The sequence below is a fragment of the Tursiops truncatus genome, chromosome 6 (assembly GCF_011762595.2).
Source record: "Tursiops truncatus isolate mTurTru1 chromosome 6, mTurTru1.mat.Y, whole genome shotgun sequence".
NCBI lineage: Eukaryota > Metazoa > Chordata > Mammalia > Artiodactyla > Delphinidae > Tursiops > Tursiops truncatus.
The window spans coordinates 35,510,834-35,533,220 of record NC_047039.1 but is presented as its reverse complement, the minus strand read 5'-3'; the positions used below and the strand labels follow the sequence as shown (position 1 = coordinate 35,533,220).

Below are 22,387 nucleotides of genomic sequence, written 5' to 3'. Positions count from 1 at the left end.
TATCAACCCCAGCAGCTGCCCCCCTTTTTCAGGATCATTTTCACTGAGAAGAAATGTTTTTATCATTTTGCTTATTTCTGAGTACATAGCAACCTGTCCATGACATCAAAGCCAAATTCGGATGTAGGGCAACCAGCCAGGCTCACTCTCTCCCAAGTGACTGACTCGCCCTTCACACAGCAGCCTCCCCACACATGTTATTCAGGAACATTTTTCAGCAAAATTACATGTGATAGACCTTTGAGGCCATTCACACATGATTGAAACCAGGTAGCAAAACTTTGAATGGCAAAGGACTTCTGTATTCCACTCTGCTACAGTTCAGCTGCATTGCCAGGGATACTTTTGAGCATGTAGAACTGTTTGTTCCTGCATCAGATGGTGCTGATTGTTACATATTTTCAATTCTTGTATCTGCTTTTTATGGCTTTTTCTGTCTGTACCCTTGCCAGACAGTTATTTCTCTTTGCTTTGCATACCTTTAGTAGTCAGTCCTTCTTTCCGTTCAGATTTTATAATACGTAATCTGCTGTGAGTTTGGAGGTCAGACCACAAAGAATGTTATATTTGCATGAAAAGTTATTAGACCTGGGGCCCTGTTGTGAGTAAAGCTTACAGGGACTGGGCAAACGTAGCTCCAGATAGGTGAAGTTGGTGAATAAGTGACTGCCAGAGAAGTACTGGGTATTTGGGGTATGCATGTTACATTTAGCATTATACTGCAGTTGTGTTGTTTCATTTATTCCTAGAGTAGTTACTATTCCCTTTTCTTTCTCCATAGGAGCTTCCGTGTACCAATCTCAAAAGCGAAGGTATGACTGGGAAGGGGCATGAGGTAACTTTCTGGGGTGAAGGTAATTTTTTACATCTTGACAGGGGAATGGGTTATGTGTTTGTCAGAATTCAGTGAAGGTACTTTGTGCATTTAACTGTATGTAACTTTTACCTCAAAAGAAAAAAAAAAAGAACCATAAATTGAATTCTAGTTAGTGAAATGCTGTAAAATACCGGGGAAGTGTATTCATGTATGCAGCTTACTTTGAAAAGCATCCAAAGTTAAGATAAACTGATAGTTGGATGGAAGAATAGAGAGTTATGAGAAAAAGCAACTACTGGTAGAGGCTAGGTAGTGGGCATATATAGATGTTCACTATAAACTCGTTTCAACTTTTTTATATGTTTGAACTTTTTCATAATAAAATGTTGATATGGGAAGAGAAGGTAAATAATATCTAATGAAGCAAACTTTGTAAAAACTGACTCTGATGCTTGATCCCCTTATGGCTTGATAGGACTGTTGGATACCTAGAACAGGGGGACTCAGCCAACCTTTAGGCCTAGAATATTGTTTCTTCCTTTGTCCTTGATCCTGATACTCCACTTTATTATGGTTCTGTCCTTGTTTTACCAACCGTCACGTAGTCTTTGTTTAAGCCACCTTAAAACTGTTTTGGAAAAGTGATGGAAGATAAACTTATACAAAATAAAAGCTCTTAATTCTGGTCAGAAAGAAAGCTGTATTGGTTAAGGTGCTTTTGGCTGCAGGTATCAAAAAACCCAAGGAAAAATGACTTTAGCTCTCAGGAGGTTTACTGTCTCTTATAACAGGAAGTCTGGAGGCAGAACAAGTCCAAGGTTTTAATTACAAACCCAGTGATTCTAGGACTCCAGTCCAGCTTCCTGTGATTTTCTTGGTTTTCCCCTCATGGGTATAAGTTAGCTACAGCACTTTCACGCATTGAGTCATCTCCCAGCAACATCTAAAGAAAAGAAGGAGAGATTATTCTCTTCCTTCTTGAGAGCAAGGAAGACAGTCCTGAAAGACCCTCAGTATGCTTTTTATCACATGTTCCTGCCCAATCCCTTCACTAACAAGGGGAATGGAATTACCATGACAGGCTACACTATTCAGCATTCACTCCTGTAATGGGGGAACACGTGGGTGCCCAATTTCTGAACAAAACTAAGGATCTGTTAGCCTGAGGAAGGTGGAGAATGGCTGAATATCTGCCTCAACTATCTGAATATTTGACATAACCAGAAATATCTTCCTCAAAACGACAGTCAAAATTTTGGTAATTAAAAAATATAATTTGAAAAACTTACTATATTAATACATAATTTTTAATAATTAAAAAATTAATAAAATAGTAAAAAGTAGAAATACACCCTCACCCCATTTTCCCCTCCTAGTTCCATTCCCCTGATAAAACCACATCATTAGTTTGTTGGGTGTGGGTCCAGATCTTTTTCTGTATTCATACAGGTGTATACATGTGCTATTATGGTTCTTACTAAACATACTGGAACTTGTTTTTTTCCCCTAAGTAATATATCAAAGACATTTTTCCATGTCAGTGTGTATAGCTCTCCCTCTTGAGAACATTCTTTATGTGGATATGCCATAGTATAGTTCACCATTGCTCTTTTGTTGGTCATTTAGGTTGTCTCCAATTTTTCCCCATTACAGATAATGCTGTAACCATCTTGTTACTTTTTTAGCTTATGATGAAAATTTTCAATCATATGTGAAAGTACAGAGACTAGTATAGTGAATCCCTATGTACCTATCACCAGTCATCAACAGTTATCAGCATTTTGCCCATCTTCTTTCTTCATCCATACCTCTCTTTCCTATTTTTAATTTTCACTGAAGTACTTTAAAAACAAATCCCAAACGTTATTTCACCGGTAAACACTTCAGCGCCTTCAGCACCTTTATTGAGATAATATTCACAGAACATACAATGAAACATTTTTTTGTTTTGTTTTGTTTTTTCTTTTTTTAATAAATTTATTTACTTTTTGGCTGCGTTGTGTCTTCGTTGCTGTGCACGGGCTTTCTCTAGTTGCGGTGAGCGGGGGCTACTCTTTGTTGTGGTGCATGGGCTTCTCATTGTGGTGGCCTCTTTGTTGCAGAGCACAGGCTCTAGGCACACACGCTGCAGTAGTTGTGGCATGCGGGCTCAGTAGTTGTGGCTTGCGGGCTCTAGAGCACAGGCTCAGCAGTTGTGGCACACAGGCTTCGTTGCTCCGCGGCATGTGGGGTCCTCCCAGACCAGGGCTCGAACCCGTGTCCCCTGCATTGGCAGGCAGCTTCCCAACCACTGCACCACCAGGGAAGTCCCCAGTGAAACATTTTAAAGTGTACAATTCAGTGGCATTTAGTACCTTCACAGTGTTTTAAAACCATCACCTCTATCAATTCTAAAATGGGTTCATCATCCCAAAAGGAAACCCTTTGTTTACTGCGTTTTCATTCCCCATTCACCCCTCCCCACCAGCCCTGGCAACCACTACTCTGCTTCCTGTCTCTGTGGATTTAATTATTCTGAGTATTTCATATAAATGAAATCATATAATATGTAACCTTTTGTCTCTGGCTTCTTTCATTTAGCATGTTGTTAAGGTTCATCCACCTTGTAGCACGCATCAGTACTTCATTCCTCTTTATGACTGAATAATATTCTGTTGTATATATATACCACAGTTTGTTTATCCATTCATCTGTTGATGGACATTTGGTTTCCTTCTTTTGACTATTGCAACTAGTGCAGCTATGAACATTTGTACACAAGCTTTTATCTGAGAACCTGTTGTAAATTCTTTTGGTTATGTACCTAGAAATGGAATTGCTGGATTATATGTTGGTTATAGGTAGAATTTTTTTAAAAGAACTGCTATATTGTTTTCTACAGTAGCTACACTATTTTACAGTCCCACCAGTAATGTATGAGGGTTTCATTTTCTCCACATCCTCTCCAACACTTGTTATTTTCTGTTTTTTATTACTACTATTATTATTATCACTGTTATTGCCATCCTCAGTGGGTATGAAATGATAAATCATCGTGGTTTTGATTTGCATTCCCTAATAACTAATGATGTTGGGCATTTTTTCATGTACTTGGCCATTTGTATATCTTCTTTGGAAAAGTCTATTCCTTTACCATTTTTAAATTGGGTTGTCTTTTTGTTATTGAGTTGAAAGAGTTCTTTATATATTTTGGATCCTAGACACTTATGAGATAACTGATCTGCAAATATTTTCTCCCATTATGTTGTTGTCTTTTCTTGATGATGTCCTCTGATGCACAAAAGCTTTAAATTTTGATCAAATTTATTTTTCTTTTGTTGCTTGTGCTTTTGGTGTCCTAGCTACTTTTGAAAGTGTATCTGTAGGAAGCATTACTTAAAATGGAATTGCCACGTAAAGTTTTGATAGATACATATGTACTCCAAAAGTTTATTCTCCCATCCACTAAGTGTGTGTGCCTTTTTCTCCACACCTTCACCTGTTCCATACATTAATCAGTCTTCCTATTTCCTTTTCTTCTTACAATTTTTTTTTTTTTTTTGGCTGTGTTGGGTCTTTGTTGCTATGCCCGGGCCTTCTGCAGTTGAGGTGAGCGGGGGCTACTCTTCGTTGCAGTGCGCGGGCTTCTCGTTGCAGTGGCTTCTCATTGCGGAGCACAGGCTCTAGGCACGTGGGCTTCAGTAGTTGTGGCGCACAGGCTCAGTAGTTGTGGTGCACAGGCTTAGTCACTCCACAGCATGTGGGATCTTCCCGGACCAGGGCTCGAACCCATGTCCCCTACATTGGCAGGCAGGTCCTTAACCCCTGAGCCACCAGGGAAGCCCCCTCTTCTTCCAGTTTTATTGAGATATAATTGACATATAGCACTGTATAAGCTTAAAGTGTACAGCATAATAATTTTTTGCTTTTAACATCTTTATTGGGGTATAATTGCTTTACCATGGTTTGTTAGTTTCTGCTTTATAACAAAGTGAATCAGCTATACATATACATATATCCCCATATCTCCTCTTTCTTGTGTCTCCCTCCCATCCTCCCTATCCCACCCCTCTAGGTGGTCACAAAGCACCGAGCTGATCTCCCTGTGCTATGCAACTGCTTCCCACTAGCTATCTGTTTTACATTTGGTAGTGTATATATGTCCATGCCACTCTCTCACTTTGTCCCAACTTACCCTTCCCCCTCCCCGTGTCCTCAAGTCCTTTCTCTGTCTGCGTCTTTATTCCTGTCCCAGCATAATAATTTGACTTACATACATCATGAAATGATTATTGCAATAAGTTTAGTGAACATTCATCAATTCATATAGATGGAAAATGAAAGAAATAGAAAACAAATTTTTGTCTGTGATGAGAGCTCTTACTTCACTCTCTTAACAACTTTCGTGTATAACACACAGCAGTGTTAATTATATTTATCATGTGGTACATTACATCCCTAATACTTATTTATCTGATAACTGGAAGTTTGTGCCCTTTGACTGCCTTCATCCAATTCCCCCTCTACCCACCCCTCCACCTCTGATAACCACAAATATGATCTCTTTTTTATGAGTTTGTTTGTTTTTGAAGTATAATTGACCTACAACACTCTGTTAGTTCCTATTACACAGCATAGTGTTTTTTCTATACATTTCAAAATGATCACCGCAATAAGTCTAGTTACATTATGTCGCCATACAAAGATATTATTTAGTTATTGACTATATTCCCCACACTGTGCATTTCATACCCATGAATCATTGGTTTTGCAACTGGAAGTTTGTACCTCTCACCTATTTCTTTTTTCCACCCACCCCCGTCTCCTCTGGCAACCACCTGTTTGTTCTCTGTATCTATACTGTTTCTGTTTTGTTATGTTTGTTCATTTGTTTTGTTTCTTAGATTCCACATATAAGTGAAATCATACAGTATTTGTCTTTCTCTGTCTTATTTCACTTAGCATAATATCCTCTAGGACCATCCATGTTGTCACAAATGGCAAGATTTCTTTTCTTTTTTTAATGGCTGAGTAATATTCCATTGTATATATTCCACATCTTTATCCATTCATCTATCTGTGGGCACTTGGGTAGTCTTCCTATTTTCTTTTCTATTTTTTTGACTGTCTGGCAAGTGAAAAGTGATATTTAAATAGTATGCATTTTCACCATAACTAATTTATTTACATTATTACATTTGTATTTCTTCAGCCTGTAGTCACACAAATATTTGTTGAATGAATGTTCATGTCCTCTGACTTCTTTTTCTTCTTAATTGTTCATAGCAGATGCTACATTTATGTGTGACAAGAGGTGTAACAAGAAACGGTTATGTGGACGGCATAAATGTAACGAGATATGCTGTGTGGTAAGTGGACCTATCGTTAGGCAGTATCAGATTGCATTCATCTAGGGGCTGGGCTTCTGGAAGCCTCAGCCATCTAGAATGCAGCCCAGATTTGGAAATCACTGGGAGAGGCCCCTGAGCAGCAGTCAGAATGCTGCCCAGAGAGACAGACTGGTCCTTTTTAGGCCTCAGCCAGGTCAAGAAGTCAGCTGATGGCAACATGGAGGAAAGGAAAGAAGAAAGACAGAAGGCCTCAGGCCCCAGAGCTCAAGACCACTGGATGAGCATGTAGTCATCTGCAGGAGACTGTATGCTGTCCCAGCACACAGACTGGCTTGGCCTTAGCAACTCAGGCTTCAAGTTTCATATATTCCATGGGTCAGATCAGTAGGCAAAATGAGTATGGCTTTTTTTTTTTTTCCCAGAAGAGGGGCCTCCATTCTTGGGTATTCTTTCTTTCTTTTTTTTTTTTTGGCTGTGTCAGGTTTTAGTTGTGGCACATGGGTTCTTTGTTGAAGCATGCGGGATCTTTTTAGTTGCGGCGCACGGGCTTCTCTCTAGTCGTGGCATGCAGGTTTTCTCTCTCTAGTTGTGGCTCACAGGTTCCAGAGCTTGTGGGTTCTGTAGTTTGCAGCACACGGGCTCTCTAGTTGAGGTGCACGAGCTCAGTAGTTGTGGCACACGGGCTTAGTTGCCCCGCGGCATGTGGGATCTTATTTCCCCGACCAGGGATCGAACCTGCGTCCCCTGCATTGGAAGGAGGATTCTTTACCACTGGACCACCAGGGAAGTCCCGAGTGTGGCATTTTTTAAAAAACAGTTTTCAGTTATCTGAAATATTCACTTCTGTGGAACTAAATAAAGGAAGCACTACCTGGCAGTGGGTATTGTGTTATCGTGTGTGTGTGTGTGTGTAAACAAGGTAACACAGTACCAATAATAAAGTAGTACATATATACACACACATATATAATACACAATTGTTTTTTTAGCATTTATTTTGACAGTGTGAAGAGTGATGAAATTGTTCTGTGTATCAAGACTTACTTATAAACCAGTGTTTGAAAGTTTAAAGACTTCCTCTTATTACTGAATATTTCAAACATATATAAAAGCAGAGAGACAAGTATGAGTCCCATATGCCCAACATCTATCTTCAGTAGTGATCAGGTCATGACTAATCTTGTTTCATTCCCCACCTACTCCCCCTCCTTTGATTATTTTGAAGCTAATTCCAGATATCATGCGATCTATAATTGTGGAGAACTTCTTTATTAATCTTGTTTATGGAAAATATAAAATGGAGATAATTTTGTAAACATATATAAATCTCTCAGGAATTCCCTGGCAGTCCAGTGGTTAGGACTCTGCGCTTCCATTGCCGGAGGCACAGGTTCGATGCCTGGTTGGGGAACTAAGATCCTGCATGCAATCAATCAATCAATCAATCAGTATCTCTCCTCCTAGGATAAGGAGCACAAGTGTCCTTTGATTTGTGGGAGGAAACTCCGCTGTGGCCTTCATAGATGTGAAGAACCTTGTCATCGTGGGAACTGCCAAACATGCTGGCAAGCTAGTGAGTGTCTTCACTGTATACTTTATTATATAGAGTTTTCTAGAAAGTCAGGAATGATATGTTCTGAGTGATTGATTTTCTTAGGTTGGTATGGATTACTGAATTAATAAGCCTTAGTATTTCAGATATATTGAGACTTTTTTTTAAAAGAGGGTATTAAATCATTTATTGATTACACATGATAATGGATGATTCCCATCTATAACTTTATCTGGTACCATAATTCAGTTTAGATATATTGCATAGGATGTGCCAACAATCATATTAATAACCAGAAAACTCTAACTTTGCTTGGGTGACCCTTTTAACAGTGAACTCCAGGTCACAACACAGTAACTGTCAGTTCAGCTGAAGACAATGGCTTCTCCACCCAAGCGGGTTGTAAATAAATTTCGAATGGGCCCTGGCATCACCCTGAAGGAATTCTAACTTCACATTGTTGGGGTGAAGTTTACCAAAATGGCTTCAGAGTAGACTAACTTTACACAGCACATTTTTTAAAAAGACACATTTATTCAGCTTCATGAGTGGACTATTACATTTAGCAATCAACAGCATGGGTGCAAAAAAAAAAATCTACATTAAAACCCTTTGTTGGAATGCTTTACACTTTCTACAGAACAGAAACTAAAATAACCTGTTATACAATTTGTCACAAATATAGTCCTCGAGTTTTTTTGCCCATACACATGAGTATTGTCAAAAACATGTCTTCTTTGTAGCAGCTAGGCCCTGCCAGCGCTGTGCTTGGCCGAGTTCACAAATCTCTTGTAACCTGTAGCTTCCCTGTCACTTCCCTGGCTTCCTCTCCTGCTAAGCTTTGTTTCCTGGCAGTAATTACAACCTCCTGCCACTGCCATAGCTCCTGCTGCTGCTGGAACCACCATAGCCACCTTGGTTTCGTGGTTTGGCAAAGTATTGGCCTCCACCACCATAGGGGCCAGAACTTCTGCCTCCAAAGTTTCCTCCTTTCATGGGTCCAAAATTTGTAGATTGATTGTTGTAATTGCCAAAATCATTGTAGCTTCCGCCACCTACAAAATGGCTTCTGTCATTACCAAATCCATTACTGCCATCCCCACTGCCATCATATCCCCCACCACCACGGCTGCCACCAAAGGCATCTCGACCACTGACGTTCCCTCCACGACCAGAGTTGTCATTCCCACCAAAACCCCCTCCATGACCACCACCAAAGTTTCAGAACCACTTCGACCTCTTTGGCTGGATGAAGCGCTAGCCTTCTCTTGCTTAGATAGGGCTTTCCTTACTTCACAGTTGTGGCCGTTCACTGTGTGATATTTCTGAATGACAGTCTTGTCTGCGGCGTCATGGTCATCAAAGGTTACAAAAGCAAAGTCTCTGTTTTTGCCACTGCCTCAGTCGGTCATGATTTCAATCACTTCAGTTCTCCCACACTGTTCAAAATAATCTCTTAGGTGATGTTCTTCAGTGTCTTCTTTAATGCCACCAACAAAAATTTTTTTCACGGTTAAGTGGGCGCCAGGTCTTTGAGAATCTTCTCTTGAGACGGCCCTCTTTGGTTCCCCAACTCTTCCATCCACCTCGTGTGGCCTCGCATCCATGGCCGCATCCACCTCCTCTGCAATGGCATACGTGACAAACCCGAAGCCTCTGGAACACCTGGTGTTTGGACCCCTCGTTACCACACAGTCTGTGAGCGCTGCCCGCTGCTCAGGTGGCTCCTCAGACTCGCATCAATTGTTTCGAAGCTCAGACGTCTGATGAGGAGCTTCTGCAGCTGTTCGGGCCCTTTGGGAGACTGACTTAGACACGACGGCAGTAGAGGGGAGAGACTTTAATGATGCTTACTCGGCGGTGTCCATGGGCAGAAAAGCTATTGAGACTTTTAAAGAAGTTATTCCTCTGTTGTCCCTGAATGTATGAAACTTGGGATGTAAGCAATGATCCTAAGATCGGGTCTGCTTGTGTTACAGTATTAAAAACTCATTCATTAATACACTACCAATCCCATCAGAAAACTCTGGGGAAAAGTATTAGGAAGTTGTCAAGCTCATAGTGATAAATGCGTATTTTCCAAAATTCTGTTTTCACTTGAAAGCTTGAATGTTATTGTTGGCAGCAAAGTCAGTTTTCTTAAAGTGATGGTCTCACTGTTAATTTTTCATAAACGTCTGCCAAAATACCCAAGTCTGAATAATCATAGTTTGTCGGCCACTTTTTCAAGTAAAACGGTGTGTTATGAAAAAAGAAGTTAATTCAGCAATTCAGCTCACGACTCAGAAAAGTACAGTTCTTTAGAATGACCAGAGGTCAGACAGCCGTCCATATCTGAGGGTTCCATATCCATGGATTCCACATCCATAGTTTCGACCAGCTGTGGGTTGAAAATGTTCAAGGGGAAAAATTCTAGAAAGTTCCAAAAACAAAACTTGAATTTGTTTTGTGCTGGCAACTATTTATATAGCATTTACATTGCATTGGGTATTATTAGTAACCTAGAGATGATGTAAAGTATACAGGAGGATGTGCATAGGTTGTATGCAAATACTACAGCATATTATATAAGGGACTTGAGCATTCTTGGATTTTGGTACCCATGGGGGTCCTGGAACCAATCCCTCCCCGCCAGGATACTGAGGGACAACTGTATTTTTGTGTGCAACAAAAGTGCTTGAAGCAGATACCCTATTTTGTTCCACAGAATATTAGAAAGACATGTATTTATGGGTCAAGATTTTTTTTTACTTCAAGGACTTTCTTAAGTGAAATTGTCATTTTTTATCTACTCTAAGTATGTGGCAGTGAAAAATACAATGGTTACAGTTTGGCACTACTGCCTTATTTGCGCTAATGCCCTGGCAGTATTACCAGCTGTTGCTTTTTCACCATCAGTGCAAATGTCAATATAGTGAAAAAAGCAAATAGTATCTAAGTATTATTATGAAAATAATTTTGACCTTGTGGACTCCCTGAAAGGATCAGGGAGTCCTAGGGGTCAACTGAGCACTCTTTGAGAACTGCTACATTAAAAGATTAGCCTATATCAGGGTTTCCCAACATACCTTCTGTGGAATACTAGGCCTACCATATTTCAAAAAGGAGTTAAGTGCTTTGTTATAAATCACACACATGGAGTTCCGTAGAAACAAGTAATGTAGCCTCTTACTCTTTCCCTAGCTGTTTCACATATATTAGCCCACCCCCACAATAAACTTTTGAGTGGACAGGTCAAAGTTTGGTATCCCCATTTGACCAAAAGGAAGCAATCTCAAGAGTCATTAAGTTACCTGCCCACAGTCACCGCACAAGTGAGAAGTAGGTCCAGGACTAGAGGCCTAAGTCTCCTGCTGTATTTACAGGGCTCTTTCCACCACATTGTGTAGCCTCTGAAGAGTTTTCTGGAGAGTGCTGACTGGAGAAGAGCAGTGGGTAGAGGAGTCCTGGAGGGCCTGGGCTTTCTGACTCTTGCTCCCTAGTTGAGAACCATGGCCAAAGACCCAGCCTCTACTAAGGACCAGGATTGAAGAACTAGCTCCCCTTTGGGTCTGAGGGTTAGTAGAGCTCTTGACAAAGTGGGCCGCTTGTTGGAGGCCCCATGTGAGTTCTCATTTTGATTGGGCTTGTGAACTGTGCCTGGTGAACTCAGATGTAGCTCTCGGCTTCATCTCAACTTCATATTTTTATCATGATAGGTGTCAGTTATACTTACAAGAATTTTTTTTTTAATGGCTTCAGTGGCTCTCTGAAGTTTATATTCAAAAGCATATTTTTCTGTGTTTGTTAACTACCTGTGGCTTTCATAATCTCTATCCATTTTCCTAGCCAAAAAGTTAAAGAAAAGAATCTATTTCTTTAGTGGAAGTCTCCTGTTCTGTCAAAAGAGATGGTCTGTAGATCTTTTGTTTATAAAATACATGTAAAAATGTCTTGGAATACTCATTGACTTAAAGTTTGTTGCAAGTAAAAATTGAACACTTTGCCAGCAGCTCAACGTTAATGAAATAAAAACCTTTTTTAAAAGAGCAGCCCCCCAAAAAATTCTCCTCTAAAAATACAAGCCAAAAAAAAAAAGTGTGTGTGTAATTATCTTGTGCTTCAAATTCTCAAATTCATGAAGGGTTGTTTTGTTTCACCTGCGGCTTCACCAGGTTTTGATGAATTAACCTGCCACTGTGGCGCGTCAGTGATCTACCCTCCAGTTCCCTGTGGTACCAGGCCCCCTGAGTGTACCCAGACCTGTGCCAGAGTCCATGAATGTGACCATCCAGGTGGGTCCTGTCTCCTTGCCTCCACGCCTCACAGCCTGCTCACACTGTGTCATTTAGGATGTTGCATGATGGTCTTCACTGCTCTGAGGTTACACTGTGGTAGCCCTTCCTTGTTCCCTGTGCTCAGGGGCTGCTTCTGTGAAGATGGGTCTGAGATCTGGGCCACAGCTGGGAATCACAGTGCCTTCCAGTGCTTTACTCTGTGGATGTCAAACACACCCAAAGGGTTGGGAGAATCCCCAGCTGGTCTTGTCTTCTTTCTTTGTGGCCTCCACTTCTGGTGCATATTTCAAAGTTAAGCATCTTTTTGTAAAGTTAAGAGTAATTTGGTTTTGTTGTTGTTGTAGACACAATATACGTTATTACATAAAAAGGAAGAGAGAAGGAAAGAAAATAGAGATAAAGTCAGAAGATTGAAATTAAATAATCTCTTATGTCACCTTTTAAGAATTATGCCCTGGTGTATATTTTTCAGGGCCTTTTTCCATGGGCAAAAATATATATTTGCTTCTTTTTTTCCTAAAATAAAAGTGGGATCCTAATGAATTTATTTTAACTAGATATTTTTCCCTCTTATTATTGTAATTTTAATCTCTCTCCTTATCAGTGAATATTTTTCTAGATGGTAGTGGAGTGTCCTGTTACATGGATGGGCCATAACTGATTCAGTCAGTTTCATGTTGCTGGACATTTGTTTCCAGTTTTTCTGTGATAGACTGCTGTAGACACCAGGTAAATAGCTACTTGACATCACCCATTTTCTGTCCAGTCTAGTCACTGGCTTTCCTCTAGGACCATATTGGCCCTATCATTTCATTTTACCAAGTCCCAGAGGCAAACCTGATATAATTTAAGTCACTGGATTTGATACTTAAAATAAATCTGGCCATATGATTTAGTCTGACAAATAGACAAGCATTTCTCAATTTTTTAAGTTACAGAGTGAAAAAGAATTAAGTAACTTCCTCATGAAGTGGAAAGTCCCTCCTTTCCTGGAGACCTTAAGGCGGCCCTCCCAGCTTAGTTTGCAAACCCTTGCTGTGGTGTTCACACCAGCATGAAGTTAATGTCCAAACAGATACTCACCCACTCACTTGTACTCACTTCCTTTATAGTCACTTGCAGATATTACAAATGAAGTCCAAATCCTGCTGATTGATGTCCATAGTGAGAACTTAACTATTTGTGAGTTGTTTTGTTTTAGCCTGCTTTCATTCAGCATTCACTTAACTTTTCTTGAGTGTTTCTTGTATATCCAGTATGGTGTCAGACATAGAGGGAGGTTCAGAGGAGGGGAAAAATAGCCCATGACCTTGAGGTTGTTCTGTTGTTTCTGAGAGGAAGAAGATGGTAGTTGAAAACATTTGACACAACTAGCCAATACATGAAGAAGGGCCAGATAGCATGGCAGCAAGCCATCTGTGTAAGAACTGAGACATCAGGGAGAGCAAGAGTGCTCAGGGCAGGGTGTGGTCAGCCAAGGAAGGCTTTGTTGTAGGAGATGAGTTTGAATGAACTGCCTCTTCCAGGCAGTAAAGAGATTGAAAGGAGTCAGAGGAAGCATGTTAGATGAGATAACAAAGATGTCTGAACAAAAGGGAGCAGTTGCTGTGTAAGGTAGGACCAAAAGAATCACTGAGTAATGTGGACAGACCATGTGGCAGTGCCACAGGAGACGGAGTAGAAAAACTGCCTCCTCCTCTGCTTCTGTGTCTCTTGCCCCTCAGTTGGGTTTCTTTTTCTCACTCATGTTCATCTTTCAACACTTTAATATAAAGCCAACTACTTTTACTTTTCAGTGACCATTTTAAAAAGTACTCAGCTCTGAAATTTAAAAGTTCCATGTCATAGGCCATTACGATATGTGTAGTAGTCTATGTTTAAACATTATTCCTGATTTTAAACATTACTCCTAATTTTACCTTTCTCTTTCTACAGTGTATCATTCTTGTCATAGTGAGGACAAGTGCCCCCCTTGTACTTTTCTAACTCAGAAATGGTGCATGGGCAAACATGAGGTAAGTTTTCTCTCTCAAGTGTTCATTGTTCCAACCAGAGATTTATGATTGGATTTCGTTAAGAGGGTTAGCCTCATTGTTTCTCAAAATAAATATACTCCAAGAAGCAGAGATTTGCTGTTGCCACTTTTTTCTTTTCTTTTTCTTTTCATTAAGGTATAGTTTGCATAAAATGAAATGTACCCTTTCTAGTGTACAAGTCTATGAGTTGACAGAAGCATTTGTACAGTCATGTAACCACCACCACAGTCAAGATGTGGAGCATTCATTCACCCCCAAACATTCCTTTGGGCCACTTCATAGTTACTCTCCCCTTACCTCCAGGCCCGGGCAACCAATGTTGTCTGCCCCTGTAGTTTTGCCTTTTCAGAATATCACATAAATGGAATCATGCAGTAGGTAGCATTCTGAATCTGTTCTGCTCTCATTTTTATTTTTATTTTATTTTATTTTTTAATTAATTAATTTATTTGGCTGCTTTGTTGCTGTGCACGGGCTTTCTCTAGTTGTGGTGAGAGTAGGGGCTACTCTTCGTTGCAGTGCGCGGGCTTCTCATTGCGGTGGCTTCTCTTGTTGCGGAGCACGGGCTCTAGGCTCACGGGCTTCGGTAGTTATGGCTCAGTGGTTGTGGCTTGTGGGCTCTAAAATGCAGGCTCAGTAGTTGTGGTGCACAGGCTTAGTTGCTCCGCGGCATGTGGGATCTTCCTGGACCAGGGCTCAAACCCGCCGTGTCCCCTGCATTGGCAGGCGGATTCTTAACCACTGTGCCACCAGGGAAGTCCCTGCTCTCATTTTTAATCTGGTTACAATCAAATGAAACTCAGCCAGTTGGCCTTGAGAGCATGAGCCGTGTTCAGAGACAACTTCTAGGTTAGCCAGCATGGGGAGGGGTTGCTAGTCTGGGGAAAGGTGTTACAGCGAGAATATCCCAAGAGTGAGAGTGGGCTCTCCACCAGTTGCCACCGTTCCTTCTCTCTACTCCCTACGCAGCTTTCCATCCTGACTGATCGGCCATGCACCTTCCTCCAGGCTAATTGCTGCCATTACCATGAAGGACTTTCATCCTTATTCTTAGTGTCTAAGCTATATTTGGCGCCGCTGACTATAGACACTTTGAAACACTTTAAAAAGATTTGTTTATTTTAAAAATGCATATTCATTGTAGACGATTAAGATAATACAGTTTTGCTATGCAGAAAGAAATACTTTTAACATCCTGGTGTATAGACTTCCAGGCATGTGTAATACACTCTTTCCCCTACTCTATGAAGATTATACTGTTTTGTAACCTGCTTTTTTTACTTAGTAACATGTTGGCCAACATTTCTTGAAACTCTTGACAACTATGACAATATGCTTTCAGTATTCTTATCTTTTTTTTTAAATAGTGTTTATTTATTTTTACTTGTTGACAGTTTGCTTTGTTTGTTTATTTATTTATTTATTTATGGCTGTGTTGGGTCTTCCTTTCTGTGAGAGGGCTTTCTCTAATTGTGGCAAGTGAGGGCCACTCTTCATCGTGGTGCGTGGGCCTCTCACTATCGCGGCCTGTCTTGTTGTGGAGCACAGGCTCCAGACGCGCAGGCTCAGTAATTGTGGCTCACGGGCCCAGTTGCTCCGCGGCATGTGGGATCGTCCCAGACCAGGGCTCGAACCCGTGTCCCCTGCATTGGCAGGCAGATTCTCAACCACTGTGCCACCAGGGAAGCCCAGTATTCTTATCTTGATAGACATATTTTTCTCCACTTATTTCCTGTCAGTGGTTCTCAAGTCATAATCCTTGGTATTTATTCTTCCTTTAAAAATCTCACTTCCTCTGAGAGTAACCATTCTAAGACATCCATGTGTCATCTTTGTGTTGATGGACTTCAGTCAACAAATACTTATTGCGTACCTGCTATGTACTAGGTAACAGGCTAGGTTTGGGTGATTCAGAAATGAACAAGACAGGTACCGCCCCTGCCCTTGTGGAGCCTTAACTCTGAGGCGGGAAGCAGACATGTAAACAGTCGATTATAAGTACAGTAGTGTGTGGGACTTCCCTGGTGGTCCAGTGGTTAAGACTCTGTGCTACCAATGCAGGGGGCTCGGGTTCAATCCCTGGTCGGGGAACTAGATCATGCATGCCACAACTAAAAGATCCTGCATGCCGCAACTAAGCCCTGGCACAGCCAAATAAATAAATACTGAAAAAAAAAAAAAGTACAGTAGTGTGGGAAGTACAGAGTACTGAAGGGGATAGAAGGGGCCCTTACCCTTACCCAGGAAAGGTGTTTCTGGAGGAAGTAGCATAAGTAACATCCTAAAGAACAGTGAGAAGACAGGCAAGTAATGTGGGGAGGGGACAACAGAGGGCATAGCATGTGCACAAATTATCCCAGTGGTGGAGTAGGTGAGTGTTTAATGACTGGGAACTACATTCTACCAAAATACTGATTACAAAGCATGTACATCCTAGGCTTTGGGGGCCTCTTCAAGAGTACAAGTTTGTCACCAGAACCGAAGTATATTCCTCATTTTGAGGGTTCTTAAAAGAATTTGAGTGAATATGTAAGAGTAACCTTTGGTTCCACAGGAATAAAATTCCAGCATCTTTTTCCTGGAGTGAAGAATCCTGAATGGAGGCAATTTCTCAAGAAAAAAAAAATGATTTGGTTGGTCCACGGCCTGTTGCCTCTTAATTTTTATTTTTATTTTTTTTGCGGTACGCAGGCCTCTCACTGTTGTGGCCTCTCCCGTTGCGGAGCACAGGCTCCGGACGCACAGGCTCAGCGGCCATGGCTCATGGGCCCAGCCGCTCTGCGGCATGTGGGATCTTCCCGGACCAGGGCACGAACCCATGTCCCCTGCATCGGCAGGCGGACTCTCAACCACTGGGCCACCAGGGAAGCCCCTCTTAATTTTTTTAATGACAGAGCTGTCTAAAACTATGGAGATCATGGGTTGGGAGATGTGAGGAGAGTTGAGTAATTAATTACATAAAACAGCCCTGCAAGCAGTCTTGAAACGATGAGCCAAGGGTGCCCCCACCCCCAGGGTTTCTGTGAACTCAGTGCCCTAGCTGTTTGTAAAGGGAAAAGGTCACCTGATCCTCCCAGTTAGTCATAAAATTTTCAGAAACTCCCTAGTTATCTGGTTTCACATGCTTGTTACCCACCTTGGGAAGTTTATGTTGCAAGTCACACTCGGCTGCTAAAACAAATCCTTTTAGATCATAACAAGCATTATTTTTTTTTTGGCTGCATTGGGCCTTTGTTGCTGCTCGCAGGCTTTCTTTAGTTGCAGCGAGTGGGGTTTACTCTGTTGTGGTGTGCAGGCTTTTCACTGCAGTGGCTTGTTGCGAGCACAGGCTCTAGGCGCGCGGGCTTCGGTAGTTGTGGCACGTGGGCTCTAGAGTGCAGGCTCAGTAGTTGTGGTGCACGGGGTTAGTTGCTCCGCGGCACGTGGGATCTTCCCGGACCAGGTATTGAACCCATATTCCCTGCATTGGCAGGCAGATTCTTAACCACTGCGCCACCAGGGAAGTCCCATAACAAGCATTATTAAATAAGGTTCAGGTTTGTTTTCTTTTCAAACTAACCTTTCAGACTTTGAAAAACAGCCAGATTTTTGTTTCAGATAAAAATAACTTTTTTAAAAACTTGCTCTTTTTGAAAGTTCAGAAATGTTTAAGTAGGAAGTTAAAATCCACCCTGAATCCTGCATGGAGATGAGAATCTGGCTACTTCTGTCTCTCCTAGTTACGAAGCAACATCCCTTGTCACCTGGTTGATATCTCTTGCGGATTGCCCTGCAGTGCCACGCTACCGTGTGGGATGCACAGGTGTCAGAGACTCTGTCACAAAGGAGAGTGTCTTGTGGATGAGGTCTGCAAGCAGCCCTGCACCATCTCCAGAGCTGACTGTGGCCACCCATGTATGGCACCTTGCCACCTCAGCTCACCCTGCCCTGTGACTGCTTGCAAAGCCAAGGTGAGTAATCCTGGCTCCTGGTGGGGACTGACTGTGGTTCTGGGGCTGCTGATGAGTCCAGAACTGCCTACAGTGGCACCTGGGCACACATCCTTACCAGGGGTCTTTGGTTGCAAGGAACTGCAAGTTAAGTTAACAAGAGAAGGGTGGAGTAAATTGTACAGACTTCTATCTGCCAAGCTTGAGATGGTCTTTTAATTCAGAAAGTACCCACTGCCACCTGACCAGTTTCTGTCTCCCTTCGATCAAATTCTCAAGAGAGACTCTGATTGTCCCCTCCATTTATTCAACAAATACTTAATTGTCTATTTTATATAAGATGTAATGCTGTGATAGGTGCTGGGGCTCCACCAGTGAACAGTGGACACGTGGTTCCTTTAATTAGAGGGACAGATACTAATTAACTACTCAGATAATTAACTGTGACTGTGGTAATGTCGTGAAGGAGTAGTTACCCCCTTGTAGCGGGTACCACAAGAACATGTGAGTGAGGGACTTACCTGGTCTGAGGGATTAAGCAAGGTCTCCCCGCCAAAGAGGTGAAAGCAGAGGGATGAAGTGGAGTCAATTAGACCTTGGCTGGTCCTGGGTCAAGTGTCTACCTCTGGTTCAGTGGTAAAAACTTCATTCTAGGCCTGACCCTTCAGGCAGGATTAAGGACAGAAGTCATTCCCAGTAAGGGGCACTGTCAACTGGACACTTCCCTCCTAGCATGTGAACCACCACGTTGTCAGTTTGCATGTGTGGTTAGCTCCTCCATCTTGGAGGGTAGCCACTCACCGTCTCTCTATTCTCTGCCGTGGTTTGATTTGAGAGAGGCTTTAAAAGTGAAACCTGCCCATTCACATATTTACCGTGGGCTGAAAGTTGCTACATGTTAATCTTATTTCAGATAGAGCTGCAGTGTGAATGTGGACGAAGAAAAGAAATCATGATTTGCTCTGAAGCATCCAGTACTTATCGAAGGTTAGTGCTACTTAAATGTTAACAATTGGTGGGTCTAGATAAAGGGTATACAGGAGTCTATTGTAGGATCTTTGCAACTTTTAAGGAAGGATTTTTAAATACATTTTCTTGAGTCTAGTTTTTCTGGTTAAAAGAGAAAGTACTGCTTTATGTACCTTACCTTCCCTAACTTTAATTTGTGAAATAACCTTTTTGTTTCTCTCCTCTCCTCCTCCTTCCTGTCTCTCTCCCTTTTGGTCTTATGACACCATGAGATCAGAAGGGAAGATGTCCTGAAGTTGCGTGCATTGCTTCAGCGTTCCACCGCTTGGGGCACAGTCAGGACCAGGTCCTGCGCTCCGGCTGTGGTCTGGGGGGTTCTGACTGTTCTGTGAGTTGTCTTTGCAGCCTCCTGAAATCTTGGGACCTGTGTGGTCACACCGTACAGAAGTGGAGGTGTTTAGGGATGGATGGACGAATAGATGCAAAGATGCACCATGGAGATGGGACTTTAGGAGTATGCAGACATCAGATTGACTGTGTTTGAATACACACTGAGTGCCTGGCATTGGCCCGGATGCTCAAGGGGGTACTGAGGAATGGATTACCTCATTTCCTATGGAGCTGCTTAGCATCTAATTGAGGAGATACCACATAAACGTGTGGATAGTTCATAATAGATGGGCTTCCAAGGCCACACAGATTGTCGAGTGGTAGATTTGCCTTGAAAGAAGTGTTCTCTGTGCCTGGTATGGGGAGGTTCTTGTGAAACTGCAACACCTTCCTTCCCTTTCTCTTTTTTTATCTTCCCTTTCTTTTATATACTTCAGAATAGCTGCTATTTCCATGGCCTCCAAAATAACAGACATGCAGCTTGGAGATTCAGTGGAAATCAGCAAGTTAATTACTAAGAAGGAAATTCACCAAGCCAGGTAATTTTTTAGATGTGTAGCTGTGCCTTCTTTCTCCCATTAGACTTAATTTCCAAAGGGCAGGAACCATTCATTTGTGTCAGTCTGCAACAGGAAAGCCTTGCACACACAGTCGGTGTTCAACAGACATCTGATATTAAGAGACCACACCCACTCCAATGCAGTGAGTCCTACTTGGGATACAGCTAAGACCAGAGGAAGCTTTTCTGGGCCTCACTGCAGACAGTAGCCAGAGGAAGCAGAGACCTTGACGTGTCTATTCCAACCCACAGGAGAACAGAGAACAGAGTAGTTTGCTGTGTCGAGAGAGGGAGGTGGGGTTGTTGCGGGGGCGCCGGGAACTTTTGGGGGCTGAGCAGCCAGGGGACACTCTGAAGCCTTTCTGAGAACTCCTAGTCTCCCGTAACTCAGAGGCCTGCACACCTGTCCTTGAGAAGGACCCCATCCAGCCATTATTTTGGCCAGTCTGTTCTGTCTCCAGGTTGACCATCTAAGAACTTATTGCTGAGTAGGAGCTGTGAAACTTGTACCCTGACTTAATTTTTTTTCATTTGCTTCTCAAGGCTGGAGTGTGATGAGGAGTGTTCAGCCTTGGAAAGGAGAAAGTAAGTAGTTTCAACTGCTGTTTATCTAATTGTCCTTGAGCTCTGTGAAATTAGTGGGAGGGAGCAACCCTTCAAGCATTCATTCAGCACCTGCTCTGAGTCTTTTGCTGCTGTTGGGGAGCAGGAGAAATTCAGTCATCAAGAATCAAAGTGTCTGAGGATAAACCAGTTAGGTGATTTCAGCATATTTCTGAAACATGAGCTTGTGTGGTTTCAGGCAAGTATAAACATCACATGCTCCAAAGCATACTAATTCAGAGACTGACAGACTTCCTGATTCCAATGGAGACAAGAGGCTTAAAATTCTTTTAATGAACTGTTACGTTGAAGTATAATATACTTCATATAGATCAGAACTATAGTGATGAGTGAGTCATCGCAAAGGGAATACAGTGGTGTAATCAGCACCAAGTTCAAGAGATAGAAAACTACCAGAACCCACTCTTACACTCCACCGAGATATAGCCTCTATCCTGACTTCTAACAGTTTAGATTATTTTTGTCTGCTTTTGGACTTTATGTAAATGATGAAATCATATTGTTTGTATTATTTTTGTCTGGTTTCTTTCATTACATTTGTGACGTTCATTCCTGTTGTTACACGTACCAGCATTTTGTTAATTTTCATTTTGGCGTGACATTTTATTGTGTTAATTTATCATCATTTATCTATTCTATAGTTTATAGATATATGTGTTGTTATCAGTGTTGGGCTATTACAAATAATGCTCTTTTAAGAATATCCTTATACTTGCCTTGCTATATATATGTACTCATCTCTGTTGGATATAAACTCAGGAGTAGAATTGCTGATTAATAGGGTATGCATATTTTCAGCTTTAATTGATTCTGCCGAACAGTGTCCAAAATGGTTGTACCAGGTACGCTCCCACGAGCAGGGTCATATTTTCCGTTGCTCTCTGTTTGTGTCAGCCCTTGGAATTGTCAGTCTTTCTCATTTTAATCCATTTTTGTAGATGTATAACTGGATATCATTGAGCTTCTAATTTATATTTGTCTGATGACTGGTGAGGTTGAACACCTTTTCATATGTTTGTTGGCCATTTGGATATCCTCTTTTGTGAAGTACCTATTCAGGTCTTTGCTTATTTTTTTAATTGTATCATCTGTCTTTTTCATATTGATTACTAGGAATTCTGTATATATTTTGGATATGAGTCCTTTGTTTTATATATTGTTTTCCTCACACTCCGTGCCTTCACTTTTCACTCTGTAACTGGTGTCTTGATAAACGGAAGTTTCTAATTTTAATGTAGTCCAGTTTATCAGTCTTTTCCTTAGTGAATAGTACTTTTTATGTCTTGTTTAAGAAATATTTACCTATCCTGAGGTCGTGATGATATTCTGTGTTATTATCTAGGAGCCTTATTTTACCTTGCACGTTTAGATCTACAGTTGACCTGGACCAATTTTTTTTTTTTTTTCTAAGAATGGTATAAGGAGGGTTCATGATTCCATACAAATATTCATTTGACCAACATCATTTATCAAGAAATCCTTTTCCCAGTGATCTGGGAAAGGTGGCGGTGCCACCTTTGTCTTAAATCAAGTATTCATATTGTGTATGGGTTACTTCTGAGCTCATTCTATTCCATTGCGCTTGTATCACATTATCTTAATTACTGTACCTTTATAACTAGTAGCATGTCTCTTCAAACATGGTCTTTCTCCAAGATTGTCTTGGCTGTTCTTGGCCATTTGCATGTCCATTTAAATTTTAGAAATAGCTTATCAATATTTGCAAAAAAAAAAAGAAAATACTGGGATTTTGATTGAGCTGGTATTTAATTTATAGTTCAGTTTGGAGAGATTTGAGATCTTTATAATATTGAGGCCTCTAATCCATGAGCAAAGTATATCCTTCTATTTAGTCATGTTTTCTCTCAATGATATTTTATAGTTTTCTTTATATAGATTTTGTA

General features: G+C 41.3%; 1 protein-coding gene and 1 non-coding gene across 12 annotated transcripts in view; both read left to right on the top strand.

Moving 5' to 3' along the window:
• The window catches only part of NFX1 (nuclear transcription factor, X-box binding 1), a 105,506-nt gene that overhangs the window by 48,131 nt on the left and 34,988 nt on the right, over nt 1-22,387 (top strand). For 10 of the 11 annotated variants that reach the window (XR_012332235.1, XR_012332233.1, XR_012332231.1 and 7 more), the window contains 9 exons: nt 782-812; nt 6,083-6,165; nt 7,612-7,720; nt 11,854-11,973; nt 13,912-13,991; nt 17,732-17,962; nt 18,855-18,928; nt 19,738-19,839; nt 20,403-20,444. Coding sequence is in view for 6 of the 11 variants with exons in the window: in XM_073805651.1 (XP_073661752.1) it covers nt 782-812; nt 6,083-6,165; nt 7,612-7,720; nt 11,854-11,973; nt 13,912-13,991; nt 17,732-17,962; nt 18,855-18,928; nt 19,738-19,839; nt 20,403-20,444 (872 nt within the window). In the remaining 5 variants the exon portion in view is untranslated. The remainder of the gene's footprint in view (nt 1-781; nt 813-6,082; nt 6,166-7,611; nt 7,721-11,853; nt 11,974-13,911; nt 13,992-17,731; nt 17,963-18,854; nt 18,929-19,737; nt 19,840-20,402; nt 20,445-22,387) is intronic. The other variant, XM_019934948.3, reaches the window with a different exon arrangement.
• TRNAG-ACC (transfer RNA glycine (anticodon ACC)) lies at nt 16,031-16,103 on the top strand. Its single transcript has one exon. It is a non-coding gene; the product is annotated as a tRNA-Gly (tRNA).